Below are 21,311 nucleotides of genomic sequence, written 5' to 3'. Positions count from 1 at the left end.
ACCTGATCAATGCCTGAGGCTGAGCAAAGAAACCATTACCCTAATCATGGCTTTCTCCATTTGTCACAAAACAAAACTGATTTTACTTAACCTTTAACTAGGAGGTAGCAAAGTTCCTTTAGCACACCAGGGGATTTATCAGAACTGTGATTTATTCCCTTCTCCTGACGCATGTGCTGCCAGCCTCTGCTGGGAGAGGTCTCCCTGTGCTGAGGAATTCAGAACTCCTGCTCCACACTATGCTCCACCAGCAAAGCTTTCCTAAATCCAGCCCAGTCCCATTGCCAGTGGACACGAGCAGACACAGGAACTACACTGGAAAGCAGAGACAGCAGGCAAACTGTATTTCTGGAAAACATTCACTGACAAGCCCTTTTTATATGAACCAAGTATTTCAGCACTGACAAAAAGCAAAAACATATTTATGAATTACGACCAACTGAAGAAAAACATGGTTCCTAATTATATTCAAAAGAAATATTCCTCGGTCTGGACTTGAGGAAGAAAAGAAGTGCCAAACAGAAACTCACATTAACTCAGTCCATAGCACTATTACTTAGAACTGTAGCATTATCAGCAAATTTAAAATGAGAGCCTTAGGCCCAATGTACAAATTTCAGAGCCTGTCACATTCAGCAAACACAAACCTGAACTTCCAGCACCATCCTCAGACTGTGCTCATCAGCAAATGAAACATCCTCAAACTGCTTTTCTAAAGAAACGGAACACCAGGAAGAGACACCTGCTCAAACAAAAACCTGAACTAAGTTTATGCTTTTCTTAGAGGGCACATGAAAGAAAATGGGGTTTGACACATACAAATTAACTTAGTTATAAGTACCAAAACAATTGTTTCTACCTGAAAATAAAAATCTCATTTGTTCCTACGAAATACATAACCGCAGTTCTCATGCTTTACTGTTAACATTCATTTTTCATGCACTACTGAAAGAGATATCCTGGTGACAGCACTCTTAACACACCTCTGACAAGCTCCACTACTCCACTCCACTGGAAACTGAATGGCTATTTTCAAATTCAGGGAAAAAAACACCATGAACAAAGCCACAGGCTACGGCAGAATGTCTCTTTTCTTGTAGAACAATACCAAAGTACCCAAATTTTTGTCCCTAAGAACAGCTAAAAAGTCTTCCCATTTCCTCTGCTAGAAGTTTTCTCCTCCTTAAGCAGAAGGAAGGAGGTTAACAGGAAGGTCCCTCTATGGGAGAATTTAGACTGCATATTGAGTGCTTGTTTAAGATAGAAAATTGCCATTAATCACTCAGATTGCAGCCAATAACCAACAGCACACGCTCACCACACTGGAATACTGAAAAGCTCAAGGTGAATCTCTTTGTTCAAGGCTTGTGCTCAGTCCTGGCTCCAAATTCATAAAGAAGCTTAAGACCTGCAAACCTCTGTGGCATTCAGTGCCAAACCAGAGAACAGCATAACTTTATTTTACAACTGATGATCAGGAGGCAGCAGAGCTCATGTTCTTCCTTCCTCATCAAGAGAAACAGCACACCTGTAGTCAGCATTTCATAAACCACTTTGGAGGCAAACAGTGATACAAATAGCTCCCACATGGAACAAGAAATGTTGCAGACTATGACATTTCATGCTTCCAAATTTTCGTTGGGGGTAACAGGATGGAACAGAGAAGCTGGTTGACATGAGCCTGTCTGTCTCCTGGGCCCTCAAACGATGCCTCAAGAGCTGATTACAGACACTGCCACAGAAGCATTCTCAAGGTAAGTATCTCTGTGAGACTACTCTGAATTCCTAATTAGTGATGCTGATACTGATCTCGATGCTGCTGGTATTTGCAGCATTAAGAAAGACAAGCATGAGGATACAGCCTTTCAGCAGATTTCACAGATCACCAGGCTCCATGCTTAAGAAATGTTCATGTTTTTTAGACTATTCTATGATGTGAAGTGACATCTTCTACAACAACCATAAAACATACGTGAACTTTTTTGCCAGATTAAGCAAAAGATCAGTCTTGAGACTCTTAACTGACAGAATTTAAGTCTTGTGTAAAAGAGAAGAGCCACTATAACAGCATGTCTTGTCCAGAACTCAAAGAAACACAAGAAAAACAAACGAAGCAGTTGGGAGGTAAAAGCAAGAAGAGCAAAAGCATCAAGAAATGTTCAATAAAGTCTCTGTTACAACTACTGCAAAGGAAAAGAGAAGCACCCAGTCCAACAGGCAGAACACAGGATTTCTTATCATCTTTAAAGACATAGATGCAGCTGTAGACAGACATGAGTTTCTTCCAGTAGTGGAATATTTCTTTCCATCTCCCACAAAGAACACACTAACTCTACTCACTCTAGGGAAGATCCAGTTTTCAACACATTGAAGTGATGGAATTTGGAGTGATTACCTTACTTGTGCCACTTTTCTTGAAAACTGCTGAAATACAAATTGGGATGAATATTGCTCTAAGTAGAAAAAAAAAAAAAAAGGAGAGGGCGACAAGGGTCTCTTTTCAGAACAGCACTTTTACAAGCAAGAAGATGTCAGTGCCCTTCCAGCTCTCACAAGCCTTTCACACAGAGCTCCTGTTCTCTGATTCATGCCATTTGTTAGTTATAACTACTCTTCTACATTTCTTAAAGAGAACATTTCACATTGGGGAAAACTTCAGCGTGTCTTTGAATTAACAGATACGGTCAAGTCCATGTATGTTAATATTGCTTTCCACCCGAAAGCTGTGATAAAATCACAGTTCCACGTTCTTGACAATCAGTCTGTTTCATCCTACGCACTTCAGGAAGGATTCTGCAAAGTGGGAAAAAACCCACAGCTAGTGATGGAGAGAGCTCTTACTCAAAACCTAATTACCACCTCTGACATCAGCAGTGAAGAAATTACTGACGAAACTGGTTCTTGAATAAGGTTTCCCTTTTGTCAAGTTTTCCACAACAAAGAAGTCCCTCTTTAAGCTCTCTATGGTTAGTTTGATTTAGAAGAACAGGGAACAAACTCAGGTTATTGGTTCTTACCTTCAGTCCTGTTTTTTCATCATCACTACCATTATTTGTAGATGGTGTTTCATCCCCTTGCCTGGAAACCAAGACAAAATCTTCACTGTTAAGAGTGGATACCGAGTCTGAAGAGACACTGATTTTTCCAACAGAAGCCTTGTCATCCATGACTTAAAAAGGAAGTTCGATTCATGAATGAGATTAAATATGTTATAAACTCCTGAAAAACAAAAATCATAAAAATACTTATATAAAACTTCATGCTAAAATGCTCAAATGTTTCTCTTCAGAAACCTGCTGACTAATTATAAAAGCTAACTCATCTGACAGCACAACCAAGCTCCAACTCCTCTCTCAGTGCACACTCAAAGTCCTGCCTTCATCTTGCTAAGCAGCACATGCTATTACAGCACTGGTTTCCACAGCTCACAAAAGGGAAGTTAATAAAACTCTCTGCAGTATTTCATGGTTATATCAGTCACCACTCTCTACACATCACACAAAACAGGGCCCTAGAACATACACTCCACTTACTGACAATTAAGGCCAGCACAATAAAGTCCATTTACTTCCTTCAATACCTTCGCCTATGTTCATGCAAAAATTACTTTTATCTATCAGAGCTCACTGATGCTGTAGTCACATTCTTTTCACCCAAACAAGAGTTTGGCCTAACTCTTGATATTTTGTTCTGAAACCTTGGGACATAGAGCATTTTATGAATCTATGCTGAATCTTCTGCACTATAAGGAGCAATAAAAGCAAAGACTTCCAAGAAGCAGGAAGAACAGCGTAGGCTGTCTCAGTACTGAGAAGCAGAGCCAACAGAGGATTTTAAAAAGCTGGAACTGGCACTGAGAGGCATTTGAAGAAAGGAACAAAAGGTGAAGTTCAGCTGCACACCTTGAACTCTACAGCACAGATTCCCAGAATTCATGGCTCAAAACAGACTGCTGTGATAAAAATGGGTGATTAAATTTCCCAGAAACCCAAATATACCCTTATCTCAATGGCTTGGGTCTTTACAAACTCCCAAGCATAACCAAACTCAAATGCTTTTTTAGCCTCCAGTTTTGCCTTCCAACCTGGAAGCACCATCCCAACCTGGCTACCAACAGTGCAGCCAAACAACGGAGACCTGGCACAGCTCACAGCATTCCTGCCTGAACCAGGAACGATGCACCAGAAATAGCAAAGCCTGCTTTTATTCCTATCAATGTCCTCCCCACAACCACCAATACAACATGAAGTCTGCCAGGAGGACAACTTCCAACCAATTACCAATCTAACTACCTCAAGATCCTGGAACATGTTTCAGAAAACAACTGAAGCAGAGTGTAAGAGGAAGAATGGATGTGGTTTGTTCATGAATGATAACACACCTGTGACTATTTGATTTATTTTCAAAATCATGTGTGGTACTCAGATATCCTTTTCAAAACCATTTTAAGATCCACTTTCAGTGGGAATTACTGGCTAGGATACGTAGGCATTTTGAGAAGTTCTACACACTGTATGTGTCTATCTGGAATTATTCACATCTCAAAGGCAGGGCAGAGTTCTTATTGTAAAAGATGCTTTTGTTTTAAGAATTCGTATATTAAGACATTTCTACAGAAGTTCTGTATTGCACCATCTTTGTAAGACACAGATCTCTGAAAATACCTAAATCAAAGATCTTGAAACACAGACTAAAAATAAGCATCAAACACTAAATACTTTACTATTTTCATTCAAACAGAGCAAACTCATCTTCCACACTGACAGCAGGAGTAGAGGAGCAGGCTTTGATCACAAGCAGCTGTAAAGACCATCCAGGCAAGGATCACTTTAGCACTTTATTTTGGTATAGCCTGTCTGTCTTGAAGTGTTAATTTCTCCTATTTCCCAAGTGTTTCAATCCAACACCTTTGCCCAGCATTACCTTCAATTCAATAAGAAGCTTTCCATGCTTTTCCACGCTCTGTGTCTGGCGTAGCGTGGTGTAAACAAACCCCACGCGGATCCTGGGGCACAGCTGGCCCAGCCTAACCCCACAGCAGTGTCACAACACAGAATTGCAACACCAGGACATCCCAATCAGCCCAACTTTGCCAGTCTAACAGTGAGCAGAAGTCTCATGAAATTACACAAGACAGGAGAGCACAGGAAAGCGCACAGTGGAGCGAGTAACTGAGAGAAGCTTTTGATGTAGCAGCAAGTAAAGCTCAGATACCCAACTGTGCTGGAATCAGCCACAGGGGTTCACTGGATTAATGTTCAAACAATGGAGGTGCAAAATAGCCTTGAAATATTAAAATATTGCCTGAAGTTAACCAAAATTTTTATATCCTCACACATTGCTTTGCATGGATTTAATTTCCTCCGTTCCTGGCTATCACTTTGTTCCATACAGGTTACCACATGGATCGTTTTACCTGAATCTGAAAACTCACGGTGGCAGAATCACCACCAGAAAGCCTCCAAGCCTATTAAAATAAGGGCCAGCCTAGAAGGGCACACATCAAAGACCAGCAGAGCAATTTCGTGTGGCTTAGGAATCAAACTCTAAGAACAAACAGCAGCAGTGAGAGTGCTCTTTAGCAATACCTGCAATTGGACTCAGACCCAAAGCTTTCTGCTCTCACAGCTTAGGACCAAAGCCCACAGCCAAGCACAGAGCTCAAGTTTTGATGTCCCTCAGAAAGCCAGTGTCTCATCCCCATCATGGAAAGAGGCCTTGGTTTGTTTAAGCATAAATAAAATAGGAGCTTTTGAATTCAGCACAGTTACGCTCCTGACACAAAACTATGCTACAATAAGGTAGTGTTTGCCTGAAGGTGTCTTTACACCTCCACAGGAGACAGAGTGTCTGGGTAAAACACGTATAGGGAGGCAAACTTCTACCAACCTCTTTCCTTGCTCATCTGTGTAATTAAATGAGTGTTCTGGCCTCTCCTCACACAACAAACTATTGGAGAAAGTTGCAAGATGAGAAAGTCAACACAGCTGGCTCTTGGGTCACTGCTTTCAATTTTACTTAAAATTCTGGTTCTCTGTGAAATTCCCTTTCATTGCTGTTACACCTTACTCTCTACTCAAGAGAATGTGCAGAGGAACAGCAGGGACCCCACTCACTATGATGAAAATCTTAACTGGAAAACAAACCTACAAAAGTTCAGATTAGTTACACACACTTATAAAACATTTATCTTTTACTTTCCTTCCCTTTCCCAAACATTTGACACCTGACCTGCAACTTGTGAGCAAAGCTTTCCTTCAAAGTTCTGCCAGAATGAATTTAAAAGAGCTTAAAGCAAACAGTATATAGAAAAAAAGAGAACCAGAAAACCCTCAATTTTACATTACTGGAAGAGGCTGAGGCTTAAATGCCACCTTGAGACATGTGCAACAAGTGAAGCATGTCACTCCTAACTATGGCTGGTCTCACTCCATTTCCAAGGAATACCCATTTTCTGGTGCTTAGAACATCCATGACCACACAAAAAGACAGAAAGTTAATGGAAAAAAATAAATATTTTGGGCATAAACTTCTTCAATCTAGAATCAACAGCAGATGTAGCATCCTAAGCACAGAATTTACAGGGAAATACAACATAAAAATAAGTTCTGGGTTTCCAGGGCAGAAAAGAGAATAAGCATGAGAACAGGTATGCAAACTAGACAGGAAAAGGGTTTTTCCCCCTTTCTCAGCTTTTGTACCTCAGCTACAGCTCCTAAAGTGATTCCACAACATTCCAACATATCTGATGCAGAATGCACCAGATAATGAACAATACAGCAATATTCAGTAAATCACTGAAGAACAGTAATTCATTTGTCTTAAAAAGCAAAGTCAGAAAGCATGGCATGCAAAACAAACTTAGATCTTCTATCCTCCAAAACATGAAACTACTAAGGATAGTGTTAAAAACCATGGAAAACAAGAAGGTGACATGCAGAAAAGACACTGAGGTGACTGAAATACCATGTATTTTCTATTTCTATTCCTCTGGCTCTATGCACAGCTTAACATCAAATCCTGTATGGTTCAATTTAAATATACAAAGTTCTGCTTTCCAAGTGTTCATCATTAGCATCTTAGTGTGGGTGAACAGTGGAATTTGGGGCAGAGCTCAGAGGCTTTACAGTGCACTTTGCAGAGCTGTGTTATGACAAAGAACCCAGCATTCTGTAAGACTCTGAGCTCCTACAGCCTTGGACAGCTGTGGGTTTTTCTACCTGTACAATTCATTTAGTGCACACTTGTTGTTTTAAAATACATTGCAAGTCCTGAAAAAAAGCCTGGAAAACGCTCCAAGTCAATGCCTGTGTTTTATCACAGCTCTGTGGAGAAAAAAAACCCCCAAAACAAACAGTATATAAGCAATCAGTAGCAATCTTTTTTCTTCTCACGTATCGCATGATTAGTCTGCTAAATCATGTCTGATCTTTACCCACCTTCCCTGTACAACACATACTCTCAAATGCAACAAGAAGTCCTTGGCACTCAAAATGAAGCAGGAAAGCCAGAGGAATACTGCATGTGAAAATACAGATTTAGGATGACTAAAGAGTAATTAATAAAAAATAGTAACTACAAGTCTACCTTTTCCTTTCATTTTACAACACACTGACAGCCACAGATGTTCCCACTAATTTCAAGAGCCAGAAAGAAAAAAGATACTGTTATTTGGAGATAATGGTGTCTCTTATTCCACCACTCTCCTCACAGATCTCGGGAAGAAGGGTGAATCATGACACACTGTATGCAAAACCAGGCATCAGAGAAAACACAAGAGTTAAGCTAATGCAATCTCTGTTAACAATTTTTAACAGGTTGATAGCTATTGCCAACATAATTTTGCTTTCAATCCGAATTTGAACTATCTGCCAGAGAACAAAACCCCAATTTTAGGCTCTTGTAATCAGTAAATTCCCCATCCCAGAAACAAGCAGCCCGTCCTGGGAAACTGCAGTTCATAAAAGAAATGCTGACACTGCCTTAGCCAGCCCAGCACAGGAATGCTGCTGGAATGAATTAACTGTGAACAGTTGGTTCGTGCACGTGCCGCAGCTGACGATGCCCCAGCACCAGCCCCATCTCAGAGCTGTGCAGCCAGGACACAGCATGGGCTGGAGGCTGGAAGCCAGTGCAGCCAGCAGCTAAACAAACTCCAGGGATGATGCTCTACGTATTGCTGGAGCTGCTCTCATTAGGATTCAAACACTAACAGGGAGCTACGCTCACCAGACAACCAGAGCACTTTAAAAATATGCTGTGGAAGAACCAAGAAAAAAGTTACATCTGGTGTGTGCTACTATAAACACTGTCTGCACTTAGGGCTGGAAATTGGAAGGAAACCCCTCTGCCAAGCTCCATTGGTTAATTTGTTTACTGTGTACACAAAAATAAGTTTGCTCAGGTCCTTGACCTTTTAAGTAGAGGCCTTTAAAAAGAATACAGTAGTTCTGCAAGTCAAACAGCAGTGGGCAGCTTCTGTAATAACATGTTTTCTAGGTATCCAAAAGTCTCAGAAATCCTGTCGAGTTGGGCTTTAACAGAAACTGTAAGTAAAACAAAATCTGGAACACAGATCAAGCCATACCTGTATTCCCTACCTGTTCTCCAGCTTGTATTCAAGAAATAAACACAATCTTTTTCCTCTGCAAACCTCTCACATGAGTTTTTCCTTCTCTCCAAACGTCTCCTGAATACTTTTTCTACTTCTCCTCCTCTCCCCCAAAATGATCAGGCAAATCTACACAGAAATAAATCACCAACTTTACTTCCAGCAGTTCGATTTTCACTTAATTTTTTGGTGATAAGTGTTTTTAAACCAACTTTGCACAATCTGTTTGTACTTAATTTTCACTCCTAATTGACACAACCAATCCTTAAAAATTATCTACTGGGGACATTTTAACTGAAAGAAACACTTCCTTGACAGCAAGAAGAATAAAACCCGCAAAAACCATCGAAGTTACGGTACATGAACCAAATAAAGATGCCTGCACGCAAAGAAATGCCACACTTTAGGAGCCACCTGGAAGCGACAGGCAACAACCGACTCCCCGCGACACGGAGAGGGAAAGGGGGTGGCCGGCCGGTCCCCCCGCGTCAGTCCCGCGCCGCCCGGGATGGGACGCGGGGAGAAAGCCGGTGGCTCCGGGACGCGCTCGGCGGGGTCCCGGGGACACGGACACGGACACGGGCGCGGCTCGAGGCGGGTCGTCCCTGTCCCCTGCAGCCGCAGCTGGGGAGGACGGGCCCGGCCTGGCGCCCCTCGCCTGTCCCAGGACTCGGCCCGGCCCTGCGAGACCTGGGGCGGTGTCACAGCCCCGCTGCCGCCGAGGCCGCGGCCCTTGCGGGCAGATGGGACGGGAGGCACCGCAGCGGGTGGGAGACACGGCCCCGGGGACGAGGGAGGGACCCGGCGGTAGCGGAACGCAGGACGGTCCCCAGCTCCCGCACACCGGGAGGGAGCGGCGGCGGGGCAGCGCCGCCGGAGCGCAGCGGGGACGGGGCGGACGCGCCCCCGCGGCAGCGCGAACCGCACCTACCCCGGCCGCCGCCGCCGCCGCCGCCGCCGCTCCCGGTGCCGGGCCTGGGCCGCCGCCGCCCCACGTGACCGGGCGGAGGGGCGGCCCCGCCGGTCCTTCCGGGCGCGGCTCTTCCGGCGGGCGGACAATGCGGTTCCGAGTCGCGGTGCTGGGCTGCGGTGGCGCCTGTAGGTCCCGGCGCGCCGGCGGGGCGCGGGCGGCGGCCCCGGAGCGCGGCGCGGAGCGGCCCGCGGCCCCCGCTGCCCCCGCGGGCCGCGCTCGGAGGGCGGCCCGGCCCGGCCGGGGGCGCGGCGGGGCGCGGGGCCGCCCGGGGGGCGCGGCGGGCGGCCGGGCCCGGCCCGGCGCTGGGGCGGCGGCTCACGGCGGGTCTCCTCCCCTCTCTAGGTCCGTAGCCGGAGGCAGGAGCGGCCGCGGGTGCCAGCGCGGGGACGCGGCCCGACGCTACAGGTACCTGCTCCTTCCCTCCCTCCCTCCCGCGGGGCCGGGCCTGGCGCGGACAGCGGCTTCCCCCGCTCTCGCAAAGGGCATTGCGTTTACATTGTTGTGGGATGCTGCGCGGGCTCCCGGCTGAGCTCTGCTGGAACGTTCTTTTCCCGGGAAATAGATGTGAGGGGCCGGGGCGATCCGCGGTCGGTAAAGGCCAAGGAAGCACGTGCTTCCAGCGGGGAGCCCTGCACGTCCGACGGGAGCTTGCCTTGGTCTGCCCCGCTCCCGGGATAGCGTGTTTGGGGCTCATTTAATGCTCTTTTCTCTTGGACATCAGTAGTAGTAGAAACTGAATGCCTGCCAAGGCAAATCGCAACTTTTCGATACACAGTTTCTCACGAAGTGGCTCTTGTGGTCTGCCAGAGACAGGCTGGAGTGGCTGGAATAGCTGTGGTTAACAGCACAATGTAACTTTAGCATGGGTGCTTTAACTGCATTCATATTGTATAAATTTCCAGGGTGGAAAAAACAGACTCACAACTGGACTTCCCTCATCCTTGTCCAGAGAAAACACAAAAATAACCAGTTTGATAATGCCTAAAGTTCACTGAAGATATATCAGGATGATCTGTTACTATCGTTTATATTTGCCAAGGGCTGTTGCCTCTTACAATTAAACTTTCAGCCCTATAAACAGGGTCAGTCAGGCAGTGCTGAATGTGGCTGAGAAGCTGGGTTCTGCAGATTCATTAGAACCAGTTGTACTGCAGAACGATGCCACCCCCTTGCTTCCAAACTGTCCCTGGTTTTTGAAGTCTTCTGAAATCCTTCCCTAATTTTTGCATGCCATACACTGGAAGATATGCTTGATGGGTGTGATTAATGAGGAGGTCGTGTGTCCAAATGCTGTGTAAGCTGCAAACTGAAAAAAGCCCTGATTATTGACAGATGCTTCCAAAAATATTCTTTGAATAGTTGTCTTGTGTGGGCACAATGCCATTCCTATGTGTACACCCAGCTGACACTTCATGCCCCAAGAGAGCAGTATCTGCTTTTATCTATAAACTTCAAAGCTTCCTTTCGAGCTTTATGTGGTGTTTGTAATAATTGGGAGGTGTAAGTTTTTCTTTGTTTTGTAATTTTATCTAACCAAATCTTGCATCATTTAGTCTCCTGTTATTTCTTCACTTCCTGCAATCCTAGTGCTTTGGCAGGATTGTATGAGCAATGTTTCATCCAGAATCAGTGTAGTCTTATAAATTCTTAAAGCAGCTGTTGAAAGACAAAGTAACGGTACTTGGTTTATGGAAGATCCACTGTTCTTCATTCCAAGTCCTATCAAAACAAGAACAAACTTCCTAGAGAAGTGATCTTCCAAAGGGCAAGACTAGGCACAAGGCTTACTTTTTTTCCCAGGTATTCAAAACAGGGAGCCTAGCAGAGGCCATTGTGAAGACTTTTTTCTGTAATCTCAGGAAAAGCCAAAACAACACAAAACAAACCAACTCCTTCAGAAGAACTTGAAAGACAATCTAATGTGATAAACCCAGTGCTGCAAAACCCAAAGCTTGCTTAAAACACAGTTTCCCTTTACACCCTACCTCTTTAGGCTATTGCTTCAGGAGAATTTTTGTCATAGCACCTCTACTTAATATTCAGGCTTCATTACATTAAAAAAAGGTTAAAGTAATTGTAATGTGAGATGTAAACTTGAATTTGTCTTACTTGTAATGGACTTCAGTGTATTCCTAGGATAAGAAATATAACGGCTGATAAACTCCCACATTATATATTATTACTTGAAATCTTTCTAACTTACTTTTTAGAAAACCAAAAGTACTCATTGCTTGGTTTTGTCTCTGCTGCTTTTCCTTAGGTGTGCAAAAATGTCAGAAAGATCAGATATTCTTCATTTCAAGTTTGACAACTATGGAGATTCAATGTTACAGAAGATGAACAAACTGAGGGAAGAAAACAAGTTTTGTGATGTCGTGGTCCATATAGATAATGTTGAAGTTCACGGGCATAAAATTGTGTTTGCTGCTGGCTCTCCTTTTTTAAGAGATCAGTTCTTGCTGAACGACTCCAGAGATGTAAAAATCTCCATCCTGCAGAGTTCAGAAGTGGGGAGACAGCTGCTTCTCTCCTGCTACAGTGGCACTCTGGAGTTCCCTGAAATGGAACTGGTGAACTACCTGACTGCTGCGAGCTTTCTGCAGATGAGCCACATCGTGGAACGGTGCACTCAGGCCCTGTGGAAGTTCATCAAACCCAAGCAACCGCTGGAGAGCAAAGAGTGCGAACAGCAAAGCGACTCTTCAGAGCTGAAGGAACATCAGGGAGATGATGACTCTCTGCAGCAAGACTCGCCTTGTATTCAGCCTTCAGAAGACAGCATGGACATGGAGGATAGTGATATTCAGATCATCAAGGTGGAGTCCATCGGGGAGGTAACAGAAGTTAGGAATAAGAAGGATCAGAATCAGTTTATTTCTTCTGAACAAACTACACTGCATTCCTCAGAGCCTCAACACTTTCTTATCAACTCCACTGTTGAGAACAGAGCAAGTGAAATAGAGCAAAACCACCTCCACAACTATGCCCTTTCATATGCCGGCAGCGATAACATCATTCTGGCCTCTAAAGATATGTTTGGGCCTAACAACCGAGGGATAGACAAAGGCCTCCAGTGGCACCATCAGTGCCCAAAGTGCACAAGAGTATTTCGGCATCTGGAAAACTATGCTAACCACTTAAAGATGCATAAACTATTTATGTGTCTGCTCTGTGGCAAGACATTCACTCAGAAGGGCAATCTCCACCGGCACATGAGAGTGCACGCAGGCATCAAACCATTCCAATGTAAGATCTGTGGGAAAACGTTCTCTCAGAAATGTTCCTTACAGGACCACCTCAACCTGCACAGTGGGGACAAGCCCCACAAGTGTAACTACTGTGACATGGTCTTTGCTCATAAGCCCGTTCTGAGGAAACACCTTAAACAGCTGCACGGTAAAAATAGCTTTGACAATGCCAATGAAAGAAACGTGCAAGACATAACAGTGGACTTCGATTCATTCACATGTAGCGCTGCTACAGACAGTAAGGTCTGTCAGCAGGCTGATGCCAGCCAGGTACTGGATGCAGGGAAGCTGCCTCAGGCTGTGCTTGGTTTAAGAAACGATAGTACCTGCGTCAATTAAGCAATTAAAACTCTTCCTGTGTAGGGATCGTGACTGAGAGGAGCAAACCGTTGGTTTGGCTTCTTCCCTAAACTAGTGGTGTGCCCTGAAAGGCTACAGATGGTTGGATTGCAAAACCTGGCAGGTCTTCAGCCATCGCTCTTAGTCTTACTTGATATTTTCTGTGAATAGCAATCCTCCTTCAGGTTTCTGTCTGTCTCTACTGTGGATTAAGGGGTTAATTGTTTCATTTCTCTCTGATTAGGAGACTCAAGACTAACACCTTTTGAAAGACTGTTGCTGTGGGCTGCAAGTAAACCATCTGCTGTGCAGTTAGAGGCCTCTCTGTGTCTGGGCAGATGGAGGAGAGCAAAGAGGACAAGTGTGTGTGAGATAACCCAATATTTTTTTTCAAAAAGCACTGGATAACTGAAAACACTCCATCTACTCAAATTTAAACTTACCTCTTAAAATTACCTTTCTCTGATCTTACCCCTAGACTCCTGCAGTTGAAATGAAGTATTTTTGTGTCACTTTTTTGCCCTTTCTAAACCTATTTCAAGAAACTTCTGCTGCCAATCAATGCTCTCTTAAAAACTCTCAGGGTTTTTAACCTCAACATGCATTATGAAAAGATGAAACCCTAAATGATTTGGCAGGGTTAGCTGATCATTGCATAGAGCTGTTCAAACTGAGGATAAATTGCAGCTCTGGAATGTGAGAGGCTGGTCCTGGAGTGCAAATGTGACCTGTTCTTACGCTGACATACCTGGGATTTTTAAAGGGCACTTACCAGTGCATGTACTGAGACAAGCTAAACACTTCAAAGCTAAAAGTTATCCTCCATCTTCCGTAAGTTTTGCATCACAAACCACAACAGCTGTTGGGTTTAGAGCAGAGCTGGAGTGGAGAAATACTGCTTTTTGACACTGTGAAAAGAATATTTTTAAAGCTGCAACGTGTAACAACTCCATGATTTTTTTTTTTTTGCTTTTTTCCCCCCTTAGTTCTTGTATGTCTCTCCTTGATGTCTAATAAGGGCCACATGTCACTTAACTTTAAACAAAAATACCTGCTATAAGAGCTTAACATAAAGTTTTTTGATTTCTTGAACTTTTTGAAGTGACCGTTAGTGTTTTACAGATCCTAGGATGAGATATAGGTAGCACAATTTCTATAAGTTAATATATCAGCTGTTGACTGTACTCAGCAATACCTCTTGTATACCGCCTTAAACATCAAATGTAGCGGGAATGGCATGTTAATTTGGATTCTGGGATTGTACCATACTGCTTCTCAAAAGTGCTGTGGAATTATCCGCATCCCAGTCAGGCTGAAAGAAGCTTGATTTATCTGAGGCACACCATTCCCAGTAGAACAGCACTGTTAGTACTGAAGTGTAGCACAGACTAATAATCAAATGGCTGATCCTCGGCAGAGAACTGCTGTTTGTGTTTGGAATAAGGATTTCTTCCAGTGCAGCTCTTTTCCACAAGGTTTGCCGTGAGGCTGAGATTATGCTTCCTACCTAAACGTAGTACTGTTGGTGTGTTTGAATGAGGGGTGGGGGTGAAAGGCTGCTATTGTATGGTTAAAAATGTTAAACAGGTATGACCAAAGGTGTGTTAGAGCAAAAAGTGTTGTGTATGTCATTATCAAAAATTGGTCTTGCTCTTTGGTTTTGTGTGTGTAGAAGTCAGGATTTCCTTACGCAGACATTACACTGATGGACGTTAAAACACGTTAATGTTGCAGAACGTTTTCAGATATCCACATACTTTGAAGTAGAAAAAAAAGGTGATTCTATGAATCCGTTTTTGCAATTGAGTTCTTGAACTACTGCACTTGACTGTTACACGAACTCTTATATGGACGGCTATGAAGTAAGCAAAGGAAATTACATCAGGGCATTCATCTTTCAAGTTGTAGCAAATATATTTAGGCCTAAAGTCTAACTATTTGAAACTTTTAAAATTATTGTTCAGGTTGCTGGGGTAGAAGATAGGTTTGCATGGGAAGAACTGTTTTTCCTCTTGAAGCCACCCACTTTCAGAGTTGTTTTGAACTAAATTTCACTGTGACAGTTGCATCTGACACCTGTATTCTGTCTTCAGGCAAAATCTTCTGTATTGTTCAAACATTTTGATAATGTATTATTCACTAAATGGAAATAAGTTATAGTGCTATGTCAAAATGAAGATAGACGTGGAGAACAAGAGCTTGCAGAGCCAGATCAACGTGCTGTAAGGTACTAGTGAACAATCCAAGGCAATATGAGTATGGACACAAAAAAGAAAATGGTCTTCTGCCACAGAAAGGAATAAAACTGCACAAATGCTAGAAAACATGGCACCAAAATGGACAGTATTGAAAGTTTTGTCTATCTGGAAAGTTTTGGTTTTTGTGAAATTATGAAGCTGTCATGTTACTGTAAGGAGAATACAGCTTGTTGAAGTAGCTGTGGGTGACTTGAAGCTGATATGAAGAGACAAGGGGTTTCCTAAGAAACAAAAGAAATAATTTGGTCAAGATGCATAGGTGTTCAGTCCACCCTGTGCTGTGGTGATCTGGACGTCTGAGAAGGCCAAGACTGCTGGGCTGCTCAGTTAAAGGCTGCTGTGGTCGTTTAGCAAGAGCACAGCATAAATAAATAGGAAAAAGCAGAAATGCAGAAGACTTTCTTCACTGAAAATGGACACATCTGTTGGATGAAAAGTGACTTTTACTAATGTCTGCTTTTAGCCTGGCAAAAGGGTGCAGACCAAAAGATTTATGCAGGAGATGGCTGCGTGACTCCAGAAACACTGGAGCTCTGAGGGCAACACACTGATGCAAAGTGCACTGGTGGTAGAGTTCATCTAGAATTTGCCCCTATGTAGAAAAACAAGTGAAGAGTATAGAAGAGGTAATAGAAAAGCAAAATCTGGCTAATGCTGCTTCTCTGAATTACAGATTAAAATGGAATGAGAATTATGATAAATGGAATATGCAGAGGCAGCTCAATTATAGAATAAGGTGAATTTAATTGTCCATGTATGTAAAATGTTGTCTTCATTGCAATGTCCCGAGTAGTGAAAGATTAGATCCGTTGGTTGTTGCTACTGATGCTGCATATTCAGATGAGGACTATGGCAGTTATCATAATCTGTGTGTTACTGTGTAGAATACCATTTGCTGGTAAGTGGATAGTCTCACAACTTAATGTGCTGTACAACTTCCTGCATATCCTAAAAATAACTGAAGTCTATTACAAAAGTATTTTAATAACTCCTCAGTATATTAGGAATTTTTTTTTAAGTTGGCATTTTATTTATTTATATTATATAGAAGAAGGAATTTTTAGAATTTAGGTTTGCCAGAGGTTTGGGCTCACCACTTCTCTGAGTGATGGTAGCTTGTGTAGCATGTGTTCCTGCAGCACATGCTGCAACTGCACAGCCTTCTGCATAGATCAGGGATGAGTCTTTCCTTAATTTATTTTTCTTTTAGAAGACGTGTTTTGCAAGTTAGTAACTGATTAATTTGAAGTGTCAGTCTTTCTCTCCCCTAGCTTTTTGGCAAAACTTAGCTGCCGCTGAACTTTTGTTGAAATAACATAGAAATTGTGTGGGGCTGATTATGGTTTTGGAGTCACTGGGAGGAGGAGTACAAGTGAGGAGGGAGAATCAAAATGTGATACAAACTGAAACTGTTGAGAGAACTCTAAAGTCACGTTAAATGTTAATTTTTATAAACAAAGAGGGGGACATAGTGGTGCCTCCCGACTTGGTAAGGGGTGAGAAGGCAGGACGGAACGCCTTTCCTTTGAGATTGTATAATCCATGGACTGAGCATTAGCTACCTCTTCACTGACTGGGCAAAAGTCTTACACTACGTGTGATAACCAAAGCAGGCGGGTCGGCGGCTGCCGGGCGATGTCCCGTGGCCGTGAAGAAGCCAGCAGCTCGTCCCGGCGGCGTTCGGGGCGGCGGTTCGCCGTTCCCCCGGCTCGTCCCGGCTGATGGCGAGGAGGAGCCCCGGTAGCCGCTCCCCGGGATGCCTTACGGGGTCGGACACGTCGCTACCTCTACCGAACGATGGGCGAGGCGCGCCCCGGTGCCGGTGCGGTTTCCCCCAGCGGCAGCCGCTGTAGCAGTGCCAAGTCTTCTAATAAACGTGCTGCTAACTCTGTCTGCCGCCGCCTCTCATTTCCAGCGCGGGCACGGCGCACCGGGGGCGGGCGGGCGGAAGGGGCGGGCGGGGAAGCTGTTCCGGGGCGCTGCGGCAGCGGCGGCGGAGCGGCGCGGGCAGCGGGAGCGGCCGGGAGCGGAGCGGGCGGAGCGGATCGCGGCCGGCGGTAGGCGGCCCGGGAGCCCCGGGACAGCGGGTCCTGCCGGAGGCGGGGTGGGCTGCGCCCGGCGAGACGCTCCGGAGGTGCCCGCGGGTCCCGCCATGGCGGCGGACTCGGAGGTGCTGCACTTCCAGTTCGAGCAGCAGGGCGATGCCGTGCTGCAAAAGATGAACCTCCTGCGGCAGCAGAACCTTTTCTGCGACGTGTCCATCTACATCAACGACACCGAGTTCCAGGGGCACAAGGTGATCTTCGCCGCCTGCTCCACCTTCATGCGGGATCAGTTCCTGCTCAACCAGTCCCGGCAGGTGCGGATCACCATCCTGCAGAGCGCCGAGGTGGGCAGGAAGCTGCTGCTGTCCTGCTACACCGGCGCGCTGGAGGTCAAGAAGAAGGAGCTGCTCAAGTACCTGACGGCCGCGAGTTACCTGCAGATGGTTCACATCGTGGAGAAGTGCACCGAGGCTTTGTCCAAGTACTTGGAGATTGACGCTTCCATGGAGAGCAGTACCCAGGCTGCTGAGGGGTGCCACTCCTCGGATGCTGAACTAAGGAGCGGGGATGAGGTTTTAGATAAAGATTGTGAAATAATCGAGATCTCTGAAGACAGCCCAGAGAACGAAGAATACCCCGTGAAACAGGAGGATGGGGATGGCGATGGGGATGGCCCACACCCTGCACCGCAGAGCTTGGTGTCAGAAAGGAAGGACACAAAATCCCCAGAAATATCAACAGTGGAAATTGGGTATAAGGATGATGAAATCTGTATCTTTAGAATGGATTCCATGAGTGTGGCGAACGTAGAAAATGATCATTTTCCTCAGCCTTGCACTTCCTCTAAAACAAATTTATATTTCCCAGAAACTCAGCACTCCTTGATAAACTCTACAGTTGAAAGCAGGAATACAGAAATGTCAGGAAATCAATTTCAGGCTTTTGTTGGTGATAATCCAGAAGGAACTTCTAGCGGGGGGAATGGGTTCCAGAGCCTGGAGGATTCTGGCAGCTCATGGCGGCACCAGTGTCCAAAGTGTCCGAGGGGCTTTCTGCACCTTGAGAACTATCTCAGACATCTGAAAATGCACAAACTCTTCCTGTGCTTGCAATGTGGCAAAACGTTTACGCAAAAAAAGAATCTCAACAGGCACATCCGGGGGCACATGGGGATCCGGCCCTTCCAGTGCATGGTGTGCTTGAAGACCTTCACGGCCAAGAGCACGCTCCAGGATCATCTCAACATCCACAGCGGGGACAGACCCTACAAGTGCCACTGCTGCGACATGGACTTTAAACACAAGTCTGCTCTTAAAAAGCACTTGACTTCTGTTCATGGAAGGAGCAGCAGCGAAAAGCCAAACCTGAACACTATTACAAAAGTTAAAATAGACTATGATTGATAGCTGGACAATTGTGGAGTCAGACTCCACAAAAATCTCCTGGCTAGTGAAATTCTACATGCAATTCCAGTTCCAGATCCTCATCTAAGGGAGAGAAGCACAAACAGGTGACTGGTGATCCAAGACAGGCCTTGGAGTAGGAAACCTGCCTGCTCTGTTAAGGCTGCTATTGCTGTTAGTGAAAAAAGGTGTTTCCTAGTTGAGAGTAAACTGCAAAATATGGGAAATTATTTCATGCTTCTCTTCTATTATACTAAACATATCCTGGTCCCCCAATGATGTTTTATATTTCTTGTTTCAAGGGCAGGCACTGCTGAGTTTCAGACTATTACTGATACTGCAATAAGCTGAAGCCTGAGCTATGGTGTTGGTGACAGCAGCTGAGGGAAGGGGGTGTTTGTATTTATTCAGCAAGTCAGTTGTTCCCATCCAGTTCCTGGATCATTCATGGTGAAATCATCTCCTTCCTTGCCCAGACTTTGCTAGATCTTCCAGATAGAAGGTGTGTTTTCATATTCAAGTCTGTGACGTTTAAGGACACACAACAAACAAAAACTAATCAAGGAACCTTTCAGTTTGTCTCTTGCAAACAGAAAACTTGTAAAAGAGAAAGAAACAAGCAGTATTGCCTTGCAGTTTATTTGTAACTGGACAGTCCCGTGAAAAGGACTTGCTTTTACTTTTATCAAGTTCTGAATTTTTATAAAATTTTTTCTTCTAATAGTGGGATTTTTTTCTGTCATACCAATGTTTTGCACCTGTATTTCATAAGTTTAGTCCTGTTTGTTGCATCATAACATCTGCCTTCATTTTTTAACAGATCTTAGCTATGTGCACTTGTGTGAAATTCAGCTGTGTGCTGTTGGGTAATCACAGTTTCAATGCTAATTTTGAAAACCAGGCATTTCTGTCTGACTAGCAATGGCTTAGACATAGAGGTCTCATACCCTGATTCTGTGACACGGTAACACAGTAATGATGTGTGTTTGCAGAATTGTGTTTGTGCTTTGACAAAGGTTATTTTAGTTTCATCATGAGCATCGCACACCCTGTGATGCAGTCTGTGTCTTTGGCTGGTACCTGTTTCTTCCACTTAATGTAATATGAATAAAGAGTTATTTCAGTTGTTAATATGAGATAATGGTACTTACAACTAGCAAAAAGCAGTAGTTCTTACTCCTTTCTGTATCGCGCTTTCCTTCAAGTTTCAGAAGTGCTGTTCCAAGTTCTTGCTCTGAGTCCAGGAGTCTGGCACAAATGCTTCAGAATCTGGCTGGCTCTAAAATCTGAGACAATAGTTTTTAATGTCAGTTCACTTTCCTTCCCCATGTCTGAGTGCACCAGCCTGTTTGGGGTTTTATTGATCAGCTACGTGAGGGGTTGGGGTGTGTACAATGTCTACCACGTTCCTGTTACTACTTGTTACAGGCATGGTCAGGTGTATGCGTGTGTATTTCCCTCATGAGCATTTACTTCCCTGTGTGCCAAAGGGGAAGCACGCTGATCTTTTGAAGTGTGTCTTCTGTGGGAACAGGTTCCAAGTTATTTCGGTCGTGCATGTAAACATGAGAGGGAGTTGTGTTGTGTGATGGGCCACCAGCATGTTGTGTTCAGTGGCTGCAGTGTCTCAGTAAGCTTTGTGGACAAACCCTGGTCTTGTGCACGTTCACCTTAGAGGAGTTTCCTCTCCTTTCTATACATGTAACCATGCCCTGTCATAACACAATAAATGAAATGCAAACTAGGCGTTGTGTCAGAAATACACCTCGTTTTTTCTGATCGCAGTTAATAATGCTGTGCATACCTTAACAGTTATTATTTTGGCTTGCTGTGTTGAGTAAACAAGATGTAGTAAACAAAACACGGTGTTCCAGTGGCGGTCATTTAGTAACGCGTTCTTCTGTCCTTCAGAGGAGTCTGTCTGACCCACTTGCGCCATGAATTCTTCCCCCTCAGGAGTCACAGCTCTGCACCGCCGTGACCTTGGCTGTGTTACAGGCTGTGTTATCTCTGCGTGAGCGGAGAAGCAGCTGCAGCTGCCGGGTGTCGCTCCGGGGCTGCCGTGCTGGGGCAGCAGCGCTCCCCTCACCTCATGGGGCCCCGCCGGCCTGAGGCGGCTCGGGGACCACCGACGTGGGCCAGAGAGTGCCTCCAATCCCCTCTTCCTCCTCAGCGCCAGCAATAATTAAGCAATCAATTGCAATTTAGAACGACAATTAATAACCGACACTAGCGGTGAAAGTTACCGATTAAATTTTAAAAGGACAATAAATAATCGAGGCCAGAGGCGGACGTTGCGCACCGCGGAACCGCTGAGGCGGCTCTGCCCGAGGCGCGCCGCCAGGGGGCGCTGGCGGCGCCGGGCGGCGCTCCGTCCCGCCGTCTCTATGACCGCCGCTCGGCTCGGCCCTGGCGGCGGGCGCATCTGCCCCGC

The 21,311-nt window shown here is 44.9% G+C and overlaps 3 protein-coding genes across 6 annotated transcripts in view; 2 read left to right on the top strand and 1 right to left on the bottom strand.

The window, feature by feature from the left end:
- The window catches only part of RABGAP1 (RAB GTPase activating protein 1), a 61,541-nt gene extending 51,835 nt beyond the window's left edge, over window positions 1-9,706 (bottom strand). The window contains exons 1-3 of one of the 4 annotated variants that reach the window (XM_072936705.1): window positions 9,543-9,662; window positions 8,601-8,740; window positions 3,018-3,219 (exon numbers count right to left, since the gene is read on the bottom strand). In XM_072936705.1, coding sequence (XP_072792806.1) covers window positions 3,018-3,167 — 150 coding nt within the window. In that variant the 5' untranslated portion in view covers window positions 3,168-3,219; window positions 8,601-8,740; window positions 9,543-9,662. Of the gene's footprint in view, window positions 1-3,017; window positions 3,220-8,587; window positions 8,741-9,542 lie in introns of those variants that run through there. The other 3 variants (XM_030286842.4, XM_072936706.1, XM_030286843.4) reach the window with 3 other exon arrangements.
- On the top strand, window positions 9,594-17,322 carry ZBTB26 (zinc finger and BTB domain containing 26). Its single transcript, XM_030286855.4, has 3 exons — window positions 9,594-9,709; window positions 9,927-9,989; window positions 11,845-17,322. The coding sequence occupies exon 3, from the start codon at window positions 11,855-11,857 to the stop codon at window positions 13,169-13,171; it is 1,317 nt and encodes a 438-aa protein (XP_030142715.1). The 5' UTR covers window positions 9,594-9,709; window positions 9,927-9,989; window positions 11,845-11,854; the 3' UTR covers window positions 13,172-17,322.
- Window positions 17,323-17,380: 58 nt separating this feature from the next.
- ZBTB6 (zinc finger and BTB domain containing 6) lies at window positions 17,381-20,623 on the top strand. The gene has a single exon (XM_002188210.7). It carries the CDS (start codon window positions 17,582-17,584, stop codon window positions 18,875-18,877), a length of 1,296 nt encoding a protein of 431 aa, XP_002188246.3. The 5' UTR covers window positions 17,381-17,581; the 3' UTR covers window positions 18,878-20,623.
- Window positions 20,624-21,311: the final 688 nt, after the last annotated feature.

Source organism: Taeniopygia guttata, chromosome 17, assembly GCF_048771995.1.
Source record: "Taeniopygia guttata chromosome 17, bTaeGut7.mat, whole genome shotgun sequence".
NCBI lineage: Eukaryota > Metazoa > Chordata > Aves > Passeriformes > Estrildidae > Taeniopygia > Taeniopygia guttata.
The sequence above is the reverse complement of the archived record's forward strand: the minus strand, read 5'-3'. Positions and strand labels throughout refer to the sequence as shown.

Excerpts from the sequence above, each read along its gene's own strand:
- ZBTB26 (XM_030286855.4), top strand. The coding sequence starts at position 11,855 with ATGTCAGAAAGATCAGATATTCTTCATTTCAAGTTTGACAACTATGGA.
- ZBTB6 (XM_002188210.7), top strand. The coding sequence starts at position 17,582 with ATGGCGGCGGACTCGGAGGTGCTGCACTTCCAGTTCGAGCAGCAGGGC.